General features: G+C 45.3%; 1 protein-coding gene across 1 annotated transcript; it reads right to left on the bottom strand.

Annotated features, from left to right (window-relative positions):
• Positions 1–2,017: 2,017 nt before the first annotated feature.
• On the bottom strand, positions 2,018–17,650 carry LOC144390305 (NLR family CARD domain-containing protein 3-like). Its single transcript, XM_078096796.1, has 10 exons — positions 17,523–17,650; positions 17,321–17,434; positions 16,832–16,945; positions 14,795–14,873; positions 14,431–14,641; positions 12,533–14,274; positions 12,269–12,442; positions 10,350–10,523; positions 9,821–9,994; positions 2,018–3,470 (listed from the first exon to the last, which is right to left on the bottom strand). Exons 6-10 carry the CDS (start codon positions 13,696–13,698, stop codon positions 3,377–3,379), a joined length of 1,782 nt encoding a protein of 593 aa, XP_077952922.1. The 5' UTR covers positions 13,699–14,274; positions 14,431–14,641; positions 14,795–14,873; positions 16,832–16,945; positions 17,321–17,434; positions 17,523–17,650; the 3' UTR covers positions 2,018–3,376.
• Positions 17,651–18,762: the final 1,112 nt, after the last annotated feature.

Here is an 18,762-nt window from a genome sequence, read left to right as displayed (position 1 = left end):
CGCCGTCTTCCTAAGGCTGCACCAACGAGGTGGCAATGTACATCTAGACTGGTCAATGCCGTCTTTGAAAAGAGAGCTGCCCTAAAGGAGCCCTTTGCCCACTTACTGGAACACCATGACGACCACGACGGGGACGGGTCCTCGTGGTGCAGGGGGTACAGCGGGAGTGCTGCGAAGCGCAAGGTTGGAGGTTTGAGTCCCGGCTGCCCCGTGTCTCAAGGCAAAGTGTCCCTGAGCAAGACACCTGACCCCTCATTGCTCCCCGGGCCAAATGTAAAAAAGAAAGTGTAACGTAAGTGGCTTTGGGTAAAAGCGTCTGCTCAATGACCTGTAATGTAAATACTGTGCTTATGGCTGATGGATTTAACGTCTGGATGAGTTTGAGTTTTGTTTCTTGCTTGAAACATTCAATGGGATTTTTCATTATTCGGATGTGCTTTTTGGAATCCTACAGAAACAAACTGTGGATGTACAATTCTGCCCGACAAGGTGACGGAGTTTTGTGACACGATTGAGCGAGAGAGGCGCAGGTTCAGTCCGATCTACGATGACACAGCGTCTCCAGTTCACCCAGCACAAGGAGACCGCACGTACCACCAACAACTCCACAGCAATATTCTGGACAACCTTCTTATACGACACCGGTTTCAAGACCACGAAAAATGAATGTTCCTCTCCCTGCTGGACCCCCAGCACTTCCAGACCTACCGGAAGAAATCCCCCCAAACGGCCTCCTCCAGCTTAACAGGGAGACACGGAACACTGTTCGACCTGTCCAAGCTAAAAACAGAACTGACTGTAATGTGCGCTGTTACTCATTTTGAAGGGAAAAGTCCGTCTGATCTCCTTGATTTCCTTAAGCAGAAACATCTGAATGAGGACACGGGGCGACTTCACACACTGGCATGTGTGACAGTGACTATCTGTGTCCACGGCTTCTGTCGAGCGCTCATTCTCCGCCTCAAAGCAAATCAAACCGTATTCCAGAAATGCTACTGGACAGACTGGGCTTTCAGCATCAGCCTCCATGTCGAGAGAAAAGGACTTATTGGTGGAACTAAACGCACTGATAGAGTCATTGAAGTCTTCTTGACGAAAGAAAGGAGGATGGATTTTGTGTTCAGATACTCAGTCTTTGGTGAGTAGGCATACAATGCATTTTATTTTTTATTAAATGTGTATGTATGTTTTATTTCGTTCATATTAAATAGCCTATATATTAACAAAATAAAATGGCAAATAGCCTACGTTGCAAATGATTTATTTTCTTTTATTTCCAGTGAATAGTTGTGTGTCTTTATCATCACGGTGAAACTGCTTTGGGTGCGACAATAAATATTTATCTATATTTGGATTTAAAATAAAAATCATTGACTTTGACTTTCCCATTGTAGCGTTTGTGGGCGTTTGTATCCAATGAGCTCTATTTAAATGCCTCAGAGTCACCAGCTGTAGTCACTCATAAGCACTCACAAGAGGTTAAGAGGCCATGAAGCTCATTGCATTGACGCAACGTTCTAAGGCACCAAAATTGCTAATTCATGTTGCTGTATGTATATTTTACACCCAGCAGATTTGATCCCTTTTATTTATATATATATTTCTGTCCAACACACACTTTCAATACTCCACTTTGTGAGGAGATAAACTCCACCCTGTTATCAAATGTGTGTTTGTGCTTTGTGTGTTTTTGTTGGTGACTTAAGTGTGATATTTGGTGCAGAATGAAAGCTTCAAGTTGCACCTGAAGTAGCGAGCTCAGTAGTTTGTGTTGTTGTGAGACGGCTCTGCGTGAAGGTTAATAAGGTTAATAAAGCAACTTATTCATTACTCATTTCTTTATTTACTCACTTCCTTCTTCAACATGCTGCACCACCAATGTTTCCTCTGTGCTATTGACACAGCAACAGGCCTGTAGAATAAATACAGATATTATGGAGGAAATAGTACAAAAGTCAATAGTACAGCATCTTTAAAAAGGATCAGAGTATTTCATGTCAAAAGAAATAATACAGCGTGTTGAAAGCATCTTTATTTGATGGCCTGTTTAAACATGTACAGTTGTTTCCAATAAAAGTCATTTATTAACATTAGAGCCAAACAATTCTATTTCTGTTAAAGTAACACATGGAGTAAATGTTGTAAATGACATTATAGTGAATAAAAACACAAGTAACGCATATTCAATATTTCCTTGAGAGGTTTGCTGAACCATTAAAAAGCTTCTTGTTCAAAACAAACCTGATTATGTGAAATTCGATTTGATTTCACTCAACAGATTTAGAAAGATTTGAAGTTAAAATGGGCTCAAAAAGAATTACACATTCATATTTTCCTTCTTCACCTTGTTTTTATTATTGCTGATGAAGCGCACACACACATAAGGACACATTTGTCTCATATGGGGGGACAGATGAAAGAGCGTCTTATAAAATGTCTTCTTGAACACATAAAGATGAAGATTAAAGCCTAATTAGGAGCCAAACATCTAAATGATCATCTATTGATTGAAGGAGCACAGCAGCATTAAGCTGAGCTCTTTCACACTTCCATCTGAGTCCCAGAGAGCTGTGGACCCCCCAGAGTCCAGACCAGCTCAGGTACCCCTCACCTGCTCCACCTGCATCTACACCCACATGAACCACCATCAGCTGTACAGACTGAACTATGTGGTGAGCAGAGAGGAAGGTTCTCCACCAGGAGGAGACTCTCCCTCCTGAAGAGGACACAGAGACACTGAGGAACCAAAAAAAAAGAACCCGAACCCAGGATAAAGAGGTTCAGTGAATGTGGTGCTGAAGGTGTGGAGGTGGATCAGTGTGTCAGAGGAGACTCTGTAGAAGGACAGAGAGCCAGCAGGACAGTCCACATACACTGCTACTCTACCAGAGGGGGAGGAGGAGGAGGAGGAGGAGGAGGAGGAGGAAGAGGAGGAGGTGATGCGTGTTTCTGTCTTATTGTGATAGACAGAGTAACCTCCATCATAGCAGCTCAGACTCCAGGACTGATAATTGTATCCAAACAAACAGTCTCCACTGTCTCCTTTCCTCCTGATTCCTCTGTAACTCACTGATACATCAACGTCTTCTCTCCACTCGACCTCCCAGTAACAGCGACCAGTCAGACCAGTTCTACACAGCAGCTGAAGACAGTAGTCAAATCTGTCTGGATGATCAGGATGTGACTGATCCTCCATCACAAGTGTCACCTTCCTGTTGTTGTCAGACAGTTTGAGTTGTTTGTTTACTGTGTTTGTGTCGATTGTGAGTTGACAGGAATCTGATGAGAGAACAAGACACAATACAGCTGCAGTTATTAATCATGTGTTTATCTACTGACACGTTGATGATGACGTCACAGAGGTGAATGAGTGATGTCACAGTGTGAAGATGGTTGAATCTTCATGAATCAAAGCACACTTACACTTCCTCAGACCTGGTCTCAACCATCGGACTCCATCAGGCTCCACCCTGAAAGGAGGAGGGGGGTCAGAGCAGCATGGAGACATGGACATTACATCACTCTCACACACAGCTTTGTCCTTCATGTCCACATGGAGCACCTCTTCTTCTTCTACCACTACTTACAGACGACCACAGACTGTCAGTCAGGCGTCACACAGCGACGAGGTGCTGGAATATATTCATGAAGAAGATGAATGGATAACAAATAAGAAATGGACCTGTCACTGTACTTTCACCAGATGTGAATTCAAACGGGAGAAATGACGTCATGCTACAGATCAAGCTTCATGGGACGTGTGCAAAGGAACATTCACATTAAACTGTTTCATAAAGATAAAGCAGATACAGACCATTCAGTATTCACACAATGTGCATGTTTCCATGTTGTCCCCATTTGTGGACAATGTCTCTCCCTGTGGTTCGCTGGAGTCCCAAAACTTTACAAATGGCTTTGTCACCTTTTCCACACTGATGGATCTCAATGACTTTGTTCCTCATTTGTTCCTGAATGTCTTTGGATCGCAGCCTGATGTCTCGCTTGTGAGGATCTTGTGGTCTACTTCACTTTGTCAGGCAGCTCCTATTTAAGTGATTTCTAGATTGAGAACGGCTGTGGCTGGAGAAATGGAACTGGGCTTTCCAAAGATGTGATGAACCTCACTTCATTTATGTTTTCATCACTTTTTCACACAGGGCCATTTAGGTTTGGATTCTTTTCTGACAGTGATTTGCTGCCATACCCCCCCCCCAAAAAAAAGGTGAGGGATTTTCATGCCTGAACATGAAAGAAATGAGGAATCAGGAAGGCAGCAAACACTTTATCACACAACTGTAACACATAAAAGCAGAAGCCATTTTCCAGTGAGGCTGAATGAGGCGAGTCGGAGGACGTCCACGTTGTCCCATTGATCAGGTGGACTGCAGTGTCTCCCCGTTGTACTACTTCATGGGGGGGCACCCCTGTTATAATGATGGAAACACTGAACTGGCTTCGGTCGCTTATCAAAACATCGGCCAAATAAGCCGTTTTTCAGACTTTATGAGCAAATACAGAATCCCTTTGTGTTCATTTCTAAAGCCGCATAAAGACACACGTGACTTTATTTAAGGCGCTGCGCTACTTGCAAGTCGCTGTGTTGTGGCAGATTCTCCATAAAGGTAGAAAACAACAAACTCATGGTCATGAAGGTCCTCATGTAACGTTACATGGAATCTGCATGAGGAGGAGGAGGAGGGTCCATGTCGCTAAATACCAACTGAGATCGGCTTGTGGCTTCTGACAAAGGATCCTTCCACCGACCACTTTTCACACCCGCCGTCGCTCTGATCTGCAGGCGCATGGCGGAGAAAACCAATCGGGTGTCTGGATGCTAAATGTTCATACTTCTGTTGGGCCTCCACCCTGCTAATGAACCTCACCACGTGTTTCTTCACTGAGGACAAAGGAAGAACACAAACATATAGGGGTCCCCCGTGGCCTGATGCCAGGGGCTGATAACAGGACCCCTGCAGCTCTCCAGACCCCCTTGGCCATAAAAAGAGGACGTACCAAAGAACACCGAGCGCTCCCATTGGCCGAGGACAGTGACATTTATTTATGGACCTCAAGTTCATAAGAAGAGATTGCGCCAAAGGATCGATCTCTTTCGCCTGACTTCCCGTTAGTGACAGATCGAGACAACACAACGTTGTTTGGTTTCTTTTCTTTCCCTCCAATTCCCAAGTTTCAGTCTTAATCTCGCTGGACGAACTCAAGACTCGCGCTCCACTACGTCCCGCTTCCTTTTCCCTTTTGATTTCATTCCTGTTGACTCCAGAGGAGCGGAGAGACAGCTGCTCTCTGACCCCCCGCCGCCTCTGTTCCCAACGAGAAGTTCGGACCCCACGGCCGAAATCGCCTTCATCCACTGAGTTTCCCTACGCGGAGCTCAACTGTCCTCAGTCAGCTGGAAGCTGATGACCAACGCCCATCAAACAGTAACACTGGTTTTCTGGGCAGACTAATTTAGCGTGTTGATATGAACTTGATGTTTATGTGATTTGTTCAGTCATAACGTGGTACGATAGAGTCCGGATCAACGAATCCGCTACCTTTGATTGATGTTTGAATGTGTACCTGCAAATGTCGTGATGTCCCCTGTTGATCTGATGCTGTGATACGTTTGCTGTAAGAGAGTGAAAGCGCCGACTGTGTTACGCTGTTGAATGATGTCTCATGGTCAGAATAGTTCCTTATTTTCTTTTCTTTTCCCGGGTCTCCGCCGTGAGATCCGTTTGCCTGTGGTTTCATTTCGTATCGCCAGCCACATCGTTGGTTCTGTAACTGCACACACATGGATCCGACCATCCTGGTTCACGTTGCTGATCTACGTTCCGCTGGTCGCGGGACAGAATCTCCTCGCGCCGCGTCTAAGTATCCCCCCCCTCCTTCGTCCAAGCCGTAGTCCCTAGCAACAGATAGCGTTGCCATAGCAGTGCAACTATCGTCTTCCTCGTTGCTTTAATACAAGGGTGTCCAAAGTACGGCCCGTGGGCCAACTGCGGCCCGGAATCCATTTTTTATTGGCCCAGCAAATTATAAAAATAGAATGGAATGTGGCCCACACATGACACTTGCACTTGACTGTATTGTAGTTCTTAGTTTGACCAGTAGGTGGAGCTACTCACTAGCTGCAGTCCTAATGCAGCTTTTCCACAAAAAAAATGTTTTTAAAATAAAAGATTTCCACGACGACAAAATGGCAGAACCAAAGAAACGCAAGATAGCAAGTGAATGCAGAACATTTCAAACACGGTGGGAAAATGAATATTTCTTCAAAGAAGTCAAGGAGAAGTGTGTCTGTTTGATTTGCAATGAAACGGTTGCAGTGATGAAAGAGTCCAATGTACGACGACACTACGAAACCAAGCATCCGACCTTCACGTCCTACACTGCTGCTGAGCGAGAGGACAAAGTCCAGCACATGGCAGCTAACCTGCAGGCTCAACAACAGTACTTTTACCCTGCTAACAACACACAAGAAAACGCTACAATAGCTAGCTATGAGGTAGCTCAACTCAGACGGTGACTTGGTTAAACAGTGCCTCATTAATGTCGCTGGAATAATGTGCCCGGAAAAGATGCAGGAATTCAACAACGTGAGCATGTCCACAAACACAATTGTGCGTTGAATCGAAGACTTGTCAGCTAACATACAGAATCAAGTGTCACATAAAGCTTGTGCTTTTGACTTTTACTCCATTGCCTGTGATGAAAGATGCAACAGACGCCGCACAACTGTTCATTTCTTTGCAGGGAGTTGACGATAACTTTTGCATCACGGAGGAGCTGCTTGATCTTCGGAGTCTAAAGGGCACAACAACGGGTGAGGACATTTTTGAAGCCGCGTCAGGTGCAATTGACAAGATGTAACTTAAATGGGACGAGCTGTGTGGAGTTGCAACGGACGGGGCTCCCGCTATGACAGGCGAGCCCAAAGGAATGGCATCTATGGTGTGCGCCAAGGTGCCAGAGAGTGGAGGCGAGGCTGTAAAATTGCACTGTATCATCCACCAAGAAGCTCTCTGTGCCAAGACAGTCCAGCTTGGCGATGTGATGACCACAGTTGTGAAAACTGTCAACATAATTCGAGCACGAGGGCTCTACCACAGAGAACTAAGCTTTCCTATCTGATGTCGATGCTGAATACGGGGACGTACTCTATCATTGTGACGTGCGCTGGCTTAGTCGCGGCTCCGTGCTGAAGCGGTTTTATTCCCTTATTGCCTTTCTAGTTGATCTTACTGGTCATCTGAACTCACTGAACAAGAGCCTGCAAGGCAAAGACCAGCTTGTACCACAACTTTCTGTGCGAAGCTTCGTCTTTTTGAGACACAACTACGCAACTTCAACCTTGCGCACTTCCCTACGCTGTCCGAAATCAAACGTGCTCATCCAAAGGCCGACCTCTCTGCTAAAAAGGGGAAATATGTTTCTGTGATCACAACTCTTATGACACAATTCAATCAGCGCTTCCAAGATGTTTCTGTCATTGAGAAAGAAATCAAGCTGTTCTCAACTCCCTTCCTGCTGGATGCAGAAGAAGTGGAAGAGAGTCTGCAATTAGAACTCATCGAGATGCAGCTCCTCTCCCTACCCGACTTCTACCCGACTTGGAAAAGGCCAAGTTTCCTCTGATGCGACGCCACGCAAAAAGAATGACCAGTCTGTTTGGCACAACATACATATGCGAGCAAACATTTTCTCTGTGAACTCTGAACAAAAGCAGATTGAGAACCAAAAGGAGCGACAGCCATCTCTGTGATGTCCTTCACATCTCAACCAGCAAACTTACTCGTGACCTGCCAGCCGTCCTTCAGTCCAGAGCAGCATCACTGCTCCCATTAAGTGCAACACTGTTCCCATTGTAGGCGAGTTCAAATATATTACACAGTATTCATGTGTTCAAAAGCCCAATTACTTAATAAATGCAGTCAATTAAAGTTGATAACATTTTCTAAAACACGTTAGCTGATGAATGATTTGCATAAGTAGGTTAAATAAAGCCTTCCCTCTTTATACAGGGCTGTGAAGGGGGTCCCCATCCTGACGAAGAAGCAATCTGAGGATGAGCTGCCAACCCTTGTTGTAAAAAAAATGAAAACCCATTAATGGAGACATGTGATTTATGCAGTTTTTTCTGTAAGTATAATAAATTATCAAGCATAATTTACCTACATTTGATTTATTTTATTTGAAAATAGATAAATGAAAACCCAAACATAGAAAGATGTGATGTATGCAGTTTTTTCTGTAAGTTTAATGAATTATCAAGCATAATTTACCTACATTTGATTGATTGATTTGTATTACTGTTAATACACTAGAGGTGATATACCTTAACTTTAGTGAGCGGCTCAACCTTTCACATATTTTTCTGTCTGTGGCCCTCAGTGAAAAAAGTTTGGACCCCCCTGCTTTAATACGTGGAACACTTCCTGCATTTCGCTCTCGCTCGCCCCTCGCGTCCAGTAGTCGTATTACACTGTTTAACGTTCCCGTCTTCCTCGGTGGTTTGATTTAACGGTCTCACTTCCGCCCCGCTGCTCTCGCTCGCCCCCTAGTGTGATAACCGGCACTCCGCTTGTTGTTGCTCGTCTCCCCCCTCTCTCTCTCAACCCCCTCTGTGCTCTCACACACACACACACACACACACACACACTCTGGTTTTGATTGCTTGTTTAGTGAGTAGGTTTAAAATAAGTGTTATGGGGATTGTTGGTTGCAGTTATAGGTGATCTTGATCGGTGTTCCTGTGAGTTAATAAACCCTGTTATACTTTAGAAACCGTTTTCCTGTTTCCTGACCGTTGACATACATCCCCAGTGCTCGAACTTAACTCCTTCCAACATCTTCACTCTCAAGGAGTGAATATCAATTATGAGACTTGATTTATAGTATTGGTTATTGGTCCCTGTTAGCTCAGGGTGGTGCCCCGTTATTTATTCATTCTGAGAAGTATCTTAGTGATTATTAATAATTATATTAATGTCCATAAGTTAGTTCCTCATTTGCTAGTAACCTAATACAACCCCCTAGCCGCTCCCAACACTTCTCATCCAACCACAATCACATTCACTCCATCCGGATGGCAACATTTATCTGGATGTTTTTTTGGTATGTTCTGTTCATTTCTACGATATAGTTGATACTAATTCCAGGTCCACCATCAGCTGTTGGTTCTTTACTGAGCGTCTGTGGCCGACTGTCACCTGTAGCTTCAACAAGTCCACTCTTATCATCCAGGGAACCGTCTCTCAGTGCAAAGCACCAAAAGCAGGTGAAGCTGAACTCCTTTAAAACACCAAACGTTCCTCCTGTGATGATCCATCAAGACGCTTTGAACAGATTGTTTCTCTGACTGTTTGTCTCTTAATAATAATGTCTGGACTAAAGGACAAACACACACTGGAGGCAGAGGACCAGCATCTAAACATCCAAGTGTTGTTTGAGTTGTTAAGAGCCCACAAACCTGCAGCGTGACCACGTTGACTCATACCAACCCACCATGATGCCGTCAACGTGTCAGGAGACACTGTCCTCTCTTATAACGTGGAGACAAGACAAAGCTCCAGAGAAACAAGGCTTTCATCACCTTCCTCCCTGTTTAGGCTCATCCTGGCTACTGTTCCTCACTACTTCTGTCTGTGTCGATGGTCTCATGTGGGACACAAACAGTTTGATGAGTCTCTGGTAGTTTGAGGTCAGCTTGGTGTGTCAGGGTCTTATTAACCAGGCTGACAGTGGGACAGAGAAAAGGTTTCCAGCTCTACCTCCTCTACCAGACTGATGGTCTGTGGCTGCAGCCTCTTCATACCTGAGAGTCTCCAGTCTCCAGTGAGGGTCCTCCAGTCCAGCAGACAGCAGCTTCACCCCTGAGTCTCCTGGATGATTGTAGCTCAGGTCCAGCTCTCTCAGATGGGAGGGGTTGGAGCTCAGAGCTGAGGCCAGAGAAGCACAACCTTCCTCTGTGATCAGACAGCCTGACAGCCTGCAAGCACACAGAATAAGACACATGTCACGTGATCTGAGGGAGCTGTGAGGGCTGGAAGGTCACTGCAGTACTGAGATCCTATCAGGTACAGAGGGGTCACATTAACATTGTTACTGACTGGTTTCCAGTCACAACTAAACACCCACTAATGTACATCAACAACCTGATAACATTACTACTAACTCTATAATGTCAAATGTTTACATTATACTGAAAATAAACACATTTTATGGAAATAGTTGGAAAATACATATTTGATTTAAATCATGCAAGCAGAAATAATCTTATGAAGGTTAGAAATGTACCATGGATGTAAATAAAGACACCAAGTGGACTTTAATTGAATCCTGACCTGAGAGTCTCCAGTTCACAGTGTGGACTCTTCAATCCAGCAGACAGCAGCTTCACTCTTGAATCCTGCAGGTTGTTGTTACTCAGATCCAGCTCTCTCAGACTAGACGACTGGGAGCTGAGAACTGAGGACAGAGCGTCACAGCTTCTCTCTGAGAGGTTACAGACACTCAGTCTGAAGAGACAACAATCAACAAGAAAAATAACATTAATGTTAAAATTAAATCCTATTTCATATAAAATCAGTTAAGTGTTTATACAAGTACTAGTGTAGAATAGACTATTAAAACAGGAAAGTGATTAAAAAGGATCTTTATTTGCTAATTTAATGTCAGTTACCATCTACACCTTAAATGAGCAACCATCAAACTCCAAGCAGATTGTCACCGAAGCGCCAGAAATCCAAGTTTCAGTCTCTTTTACACCTCTGCTTTTCCCATTTTCCTCAATGAACCATATTAAAATAACATCACGCAGCATGAATAAGAGGATTAATAGGACGGCCCTGTGATGATTTATCGTGAGCCAACATTGTGTTTTAATTCCCTCCGTATCAAATGTGTTGGTTCCACAAGGATCCGATGATGTGATGGAAACATAAACAGATTGTTGTCCATAGTTTAGTCTCTTAGCTTATGGCTCCATAGATAAGGTTCATCTTCTGGTGGAAAAAGGTTTTTATGAAGTCGGAAATCCTGATGAACAATGATGATGTTTATGCTGTGGAGTAATTGACTTTGAAATTAATATAAAAATATTTATGATGCGGCACATTAGTTATGTGAAACATTAATTGATGAAGCACAAACAATTTAAACGGACAGATTAATAAAACAATAAGGCTCTCGCTGGAAACGGCTGCTCTTGTCCGCCTGTCGTTGGTCAACAAACGGGGCGCCCTCTTCTAGTATTAAAGTCAATATACCGCATTGTCCGCACTCCAAGGGGCAGTTAAAAGGCTTTAATTTCCTCACAAACGACAGTGCCTTATAATCCGGAGCGCCTTATATATATATGGATCAATTGGTTAATCGGTTGATCCATACACGGCGCTCAAGACGCTTTGCCAAACACGCCAAAGCTCGTCTACGACGGCGAGATGCTGAGCGGCGCTCAAGCGCGTGAGATATGGAGCTGCTTTCAGGGCGCGTCGGAGAAACAAAGCTGTCGTTCTCACCGAGCACTTTATGAGATTAAAGAGCGAGAGACGGCGCCCTTTTCTCTACAGTAGCTGAACCATCTTAACGGGGCAAATAAGTTATTCTAAAAGCAGCCGAAGATTTAAGGCGTGGATGGCGAGGGGGGCAGCGGGAGCGGACGCACCTCGCAGCATCGATCGGACCCTGAATGCACTTTCTATCCCCTTTCTTCAGTGCGGAAATAGGCTTCTATAGTTGTGTGAATGCATCACTCCAGCCAATCCAAAGACGGGGTTTGTAACCAATCAGGTGTAGAGACCATGGTGACTGGCTCCGCCCCCTTACTGTCAGAAAGAACAACAGCGAGCGCGAGCAGAGACTAACCTTGCGAGCGAGGAAGTTCACGCTCCGCGAGAGAGCAAATATCTCACGTGAGACAGACTTTTGACTGCGGATGTCTGATTTACTCGAGCGCATCGACCTGATTTGCGCTCTCGAATTTTGTGTCAGTCGATGAGCCATAAACTGCAGTATCTTATGCGCCTTATTGTGCGGAAAACACGGCACATGAGCTCCGGAGAAAATGGTATACAAAACATACATTGTCGGTTAAAACATTTACGTTTGGTTAAATTATTAAGGTCATTTAATCATTATGTTTTGATCAGAGTTGTAATTAAAGGTTTAGGTGGCCCGCAAAAGATTTTCAAATTGGGTCACGGCATTCTGGAGGTTGGGAAGCGCTGGTTTAAGACATTCAGACAAACTAAATTAATTTGACCTCAGAGTCTCCAGTTCACATTGTGGACTCTTCAATCCAGCAGACAGCAGCTTCACTCTTGAATCCTGCAGGTGGTTGTTACTCAGATCCAGCTCTCTCAGACTAGAGGACTGGGAGCTGAGAACTGAGGACAGAGCGTCACAGCTTCTCTCTGAGAGGTTAAAGCCACTCAGTCTGAAGAGAAGGATGAAGAAGAAGCAGTAAGTATAAAAGATGGCAGCATATTTAAGTTCTGATGTATGAATTTACTCTCTCTGTACTTACAGAACTTTTTTGGAGGCTTTGACCACTGGCAGCAGCCTCAGAAGAGCCTCCTCTGAAGCAGAGTATTTCTTCAGGTCAAACACCTCCAGATCTTCTTCTGATGACAGTAAGATGAAGACCAGAGCTGACCACTGAGCAGGAGACAGTTCTTCTGTGGAGAGACGTCCTGAACTAAGGAACCATTGGATCTCCTTCACTAGAGAAGCATCATTCAGTTCATTCAGACAGTGAAACAGATTGATGCTTTTCTCTGGAGACACATCCTCACTGATCTTCTCCTTGATGTACTGGACTGTCTCCTGATTGGTCTGTGAGCGACTTCCTGTCTGTGTCAGCAGACCTCGTAGGAGACTCTGATTGGTCTCTAGGGAAAGACCCAGGAGGAAGCGGAGGAACAAGTCCAGGTGTCCATTAGGACTCTGTAAGGCCTTGTCCACAGCACTCTGGTAGAGACGCTTTGGTTCAGGTTCGTCTTTAGAGACTTTAGACACCGCCGAGGTTGTTTGTTCTTCTGACAGCAGATTGACACCAGAGCTGAAGAAGGTCAGATGGACATGAAGACCAGCCAGAAACTCCTGAACACTCAGATGGACGAAGCAGAACACGTTGTCCTGGTACAGTCCTCTCTCCTCTCTGAAGATCTGAGTGAACACTCCTGAGTACACTGAGGCTGCTCTGATATCGATGCCACACTCTGTCAGGTCGGATTCATAGAAGATCAGGTTTCCTTTCTGCAGCTGATCAAAGGCCAGTTTTCCCAGAGACTCGATCATCATCCTGCTCTCTGGACTCCACACTGGATCCGTCTCAGCTCCTCCACCGTACTTGACCTTCTTCACTTTGGACTGAACCACCAGGAAGTGGATGTACATCTCAGTCAGGGTCTTGGGCAGCTCTCCTCCCTCTCTGGTCTTCAACACCTCCTCCAGAACTGTAGCAGTGATCCAGCAGAAGACTGGGATGTGGCACATGATGTGGAGGCTTCGTGAGGTCTTGATGTGAGAGATGATCTTGCTGGCCTGCTCCTCATCTCTGAACCTCTTCCTGAAGTACTCCTCCTTCTGGGGGTCAGTGAACCCTCTGACCTCTGCCACCATGCCAGGGAAGCAGCTTCCCCCTGATGAGGTTTGTGAGGAGCACATCCACTGAGGAGATCTCTGTGACATCAGTCAGGATCTCATTGTTGTGGAAGTCCAGAGGAAGTCGACACTCATCCAGACCGTCAAAGATGAACACGACCTGAAACTCTTCAAACCTGCAGATTCCTGCTGCTCTGGTGTCACTGAAGAAGTGATGAACAAGTCCCACCAAGCTGAACTTCTTCTCTTTCAGCACATTCAGCTCTCTGAAGGTGAATGGAAATGTGAACTGTATGTCCTGGTGGTCTTTGTCTTCAGCCCAGTCCAGAGTGAACTTCTGTGTTAAGACTGTTTTCCCAATGCCAGCCACTCCCTTAGTCATCACGGTTCTGATTGGTTCCTCTCCTCCAGTTGAGGCTTTGAGGAGGTATTCTTGTCTGATGGTTGTTTCTGGTCTGGCTGGTTTCCTGGATGCTGTTTCAATCTGTCTGACCTCATGTTCTTCATTGACCTCTGCAGTCCCTCCCTCTGTGATGTAGAGCTCTGTGTAGATCTCATTCAGAAGGGTTGGGTTTCCTGCTTTAGCGATCCCCTCAAACACACACTGGAACTTCTTCTTCAGGTTGGATTTGAGTTCACGCTGACAAACTGCAGCAGGAATTCCTGAATGAAGACAACAAAGAAGATCAATGAGTCACAGAATAGATTTCAACATGTCTTTCCTCAGAGAATGACTATGAATATATTCTGTCCATCTCTGGAGACATTAGTGAAGGTCTCATGTATCAGCATGGTAAGTCTGTAGAGAAATCCTCTTACTGCTCTGCAGACGCTCAGCCAGCTCCTCCTGCTTCATTCTCCTCAGGAAGTGCACTGAGATCTTCACAAAGGCCTCTCTGCTCCTCCTCTGCTCTTCATCTAGCACCTCCTCATCCTCTTTCTCTAAGCATTCTGGGTAATCTGAACTCATGAACTTCTGGATCTTCTTCAGCTCGTTCTTCACAAATGTGAGGATGTTCTCCTCCAGCAGCTGGAAAAGAACATTCTATGAATGACACCAACTAGAACATGGAAGCCACCATCAGGTCCATGTTGGACAGGCGGACAATCCACTGGTCTACAAAGTGCAGCGTGGGGATGATGGTGAACTGAGGGATGTTAAAGTAGTTGTACATGTACACACCATGAAGATGGAGTCCAGGTGTGTTTGATGCTGCTGGGCAGACGGACCTGTGGGAACCTCTGAGCTCTCCTGGTCCTCTCTGTGGAGGAACATGAACCATCAGCTCACATGGTGTTTGGACCATCAACACCAATACAACATTAGTTAAAGATATTGGCTTCTGTCATGATTGATCATGATGAAAACCAGATGCTAAAGACTGTCGATGATGACGGACAGTTTATTAGTTGAGTGACAGTTAGTCATCAGTTTCATCTGGTTTTAGTTCTTACTGTGGGTCATAACAACGTCAGCAGATCTCTGCATCTGGTCCAAAGTCCTATGGAACTACTCCAAACCTCTTTAAAACGTCCCCTGACCTCTAGAAGTCTCCTTAGACCTTCTGAAACTAGTCTTTGGACCTTTTCACAGAGTCTACTGACGATACTTTGTCCAAGCCTCTGCATGGAGTCCAGAGACCACGTCAGCTGGTCCACAGAGCACTGAGTTTATTCTAATCACATGTTCAGTCCCAGTCATCTGTCTCCAGAAACCTGCAGCTGTCTCCAGATGTGACCTTTGCTGATCCTGATGTGGAGGAACCAGCTCACATTGTGTTTACATCGGAGGATGTTTACAGTTATTGATTCACACTTAAACACACACAGACCAGTTAGATGATGGGTGTCTAACTCAAGGCCCGAGGGCCAAATCTGGTCTGCGGGGGTCCAGTGCAGCCCGCTGGATGACTTTACTATTGTGAGAATTACACAAAGACACAAATAGCTTTTCTATAAAAGTAGCTGCTATTCCTAATCAGTCCACTGGGGGTCGCACTCTGTGAGTGAGCGCATGTGTTGGACCAGGGGGACCAGGGGCCTCATTTATAAAAGCTTGCGTAGGATTTGCTCCAGAAGTGTCGTACGGATGAAACGTAGGACATGCGTACGCACAGAAATATTCAGACTGATTAAACGTCCTACGCAGTTTTCCCTTAATAAATCACAATCACTTCTAAATGCAGCGCAGCTGTTGCGGCTTCGTGTCACGCCCATAGTTGCCCATATATAGTCTGTGGAACGCCCACAAATGAATATTCATCGATTGGGAAATCATGACAAACACTGAGAGGAAAACGAAGAAACGTAACTTCACTCAGTGTGATGTGGAGATGATCATTGGGAGGTGGAAGGAGAAGTAAGATGCTCTTTGGAGGACACAGTGTGGACATCACTGATGCCAACAAGGCACCTGAGGGGCAAAAGGTTGCAGAGCAACGCTGCAGCTTCACGACCTCGGACCCAAATAAAGAAAAACTGGTCTGACATCAAAGTGGAAGCAAAAAAGCGTTTAGCCATCGCCAAGGTGTGTCTGCCCGGGTGGGAAAGGGACACCGGAGCTGTCCCCTCCTGATGAGAGACTGGGGGCAGTGATTGGGGATCGGGGACAGGGTCTGGGCCAACATCGGCGTCAGGGGGTCGAGGCGCGTTTGGAAGCTGTGCCACATCATGTAGCACAGCACATGCAGCACGATGTTTCACACCTTTTCAGGAGTAAACAACAACCTCCCTCCAGTGCAGTCGAGGCAGCGCCATCTGCCCTTAAACAGGCCGATGGTGCGCTGCACTACATCGCCAATCCTTCCATGTGCCACGTCTTCTAAGAGCGAAGATCAGCCATCAGCGTCATCACGCATTGTGACGGCATCATGGCGTTTTATTACCGTCCATCTGATTGCATCTGACAAGCAACAGCTGTGTTTAGAGGATGAATTTAATAACATGCCGATATTATTGCAGAACATATTACCACCTTTATTATATAACCAGATGTGACCTCTGCTGATCCTGATGTGGAGGAACTAGCTCACATTGTGTTTACATCTGAGGATGTTTACAGTTAATGATTCACACTTAAACACACACAGACCAGTTAGATGAAGATAATGAGTTCTGTCATGATGGATCGTCATGGAAACAACACGTTAAACACTGAACAAACATTTATGTAATTCATGACTGAGGATCAGAACAGTTCTTCATCTGTTTAAGAACTTACTCTGGGTCATAAGAACGGCGTCCATCTTTGAAGTCAATCCATCGACCAATAGACTGATCACTCTTCATGGACAAACATCTGGGTTCAGGAGACTTTCCTCTCTGCTGATGTGAACTGAAAGAAACATTGAGATTACATCATCACATCATCATCTAATCATGAAGCATCAGCTCACATGGTGTCCGTCCTCACAGAGACCAAAACAAGGTAAAGGTCCATGACGTGAGGTCTGGATGTGGACCACATGACTCCCTGTAGTGGTTTAGGTCTACTGGTCCTGCTGGTCCCACTGAGAATCAACAGCTCAGTCTTTCAGCTCACTGTTTTCTTCACCAGTCAGTTTGGTTTAGTCCCAACAGGTCTCACCAAGTCCTCCATGGAGCTCTCCCTCCCTCACTTGACACTGCTGAAGGGCCCTGGAGCAAGAAACCCAGAACCTCCACCAGAGAGTCTGGTAGAAACACCTCATCATCAGCCTGAGACCCTCACATTGCATCTACAGAGGGACCAACATCTTTGAAGAGTAGAGGATGACTCATAGACCGGTTACTCTTCATGGACACACAGCTGGGTCCAGGTCCAGGTCCTGGTCTCTGATGGGTCCTGGTCACACATGTAGAAGCAGAGTCAGTGAGTCAGAGACGTTGGGACATGGAGACGAGTGGAGGACAGTTGGAGATGGTCCTCTCACCTCTGAGCTTTGGTCTGGCTGTCATGTTCCCCACACAGAGGGGCTTCAGAGGGAGGGACTCCGTCCTCTGGGTCCTCAGCCTGATTCATAGCAGAGTCCACACCTTCACACCTTCACACCAACCTGCTGGCAGAGCTCACACATTATTATCTTCATCAGGACAAACACACAGAGCTCATTTACCTCAACACTAAAACTCTCATGGGACACTTTGTGTTGTTGTCTTGAGACAACGTGTCAAGAGACGTCATTTTAAATTCTCATCCTATAAATGTCGTGTTTCTTTTAAGCGCTTTCCTTTGGCAGGAGGCAGCGGTCCATCAGGACGTTATTTATGTTAAATCACTAAATAGGCTACTAAAACTCAGCATGCAGGATGACAACATGAGATATGTATAGTTTTATAATATCAATATTATAAGTAAGTATAGGTGGAAGGGAACCAAAAGTGTGGTGCAAAGATCAGTCCTGTAAAACCAAACAAAAGGTTGTTTATACTCAAACCATACAACATATTTTATATTAGTAAGATTTATATTATAGACCTTGTGTATATACAAGGGACGTCCGACTTTTAGCGGAGTCTAAATTATCTTCCGTATTTCCGAGTCCGAAATAAATCGAACTTCTAGGGAGATAAAATACGTTCCGGGTGGTATTTATTACGTAGTTATCGTGATTAGTAACGATTGAAAAGTTCTTCTCTCTTTATTGAACCAGTATTGGCAATTTCTCAACGAGGAGAGACGCTGCAGAATCGGCGGCGGCTTTGCGCATGCGCGCGTTGATTTCAGCCTGCACGTGACGTGTGTCTCCTCTGACTGCAGCTGGACTGCTGCGAGCCGCCGGGTTCCTGCTTCAGTGACGTCACGCCACGTCAGACACCACAGAAGTCTCCAATAAAACCAGATAAGGTCGCTGGTCGCTTTTGACCAGAAGTCGCCAAGAGGGTTTATAAAGTCAATGTACCAAACAACGAAGGAGCCTGCGCATGCGCACATCTCAAGCCATAATGTCGACTTTCTTTTTTTTTGTGGCGGAAATGGACTTCCATAAAAATCACCGTAACTAGCAGAAAGAAACCTGTCAGCGGACCTGACAAGCGCCGCTTCAAGCCTTTGCGCATTAACTCTGCGCAGACATGATCCCCTTGAGTACCGCGACGTGCTAGTTTAGCCGCTACAACAACAACTAGCCAGTAACCGCAGATTCCATTTCAACAATAAAGATACAAACTTCT

The sequence above is a fragment of the Gasterosteus aculeatus genome, chromosome 21 (genome assembly GCF_964276395.1).
Source record: "Gasterosteus aculeatus chromosome 21, fGasAcu3.hap1.1, whole genome shotgun sequence".
NCBI classification, from domain to species: domain Eukaryota; kingdom Metazoa; phylum Chordata; class Actinopteri; order Perciformes; family Gasterosteidae; genus Gasterosteus; species Gasterosteus aculeatus.
The sequence above is the reverse complement of the archived record's forward strand: the minus strand, read 5'-3'. Positions and strand labels throughout refer to the sequence as shown.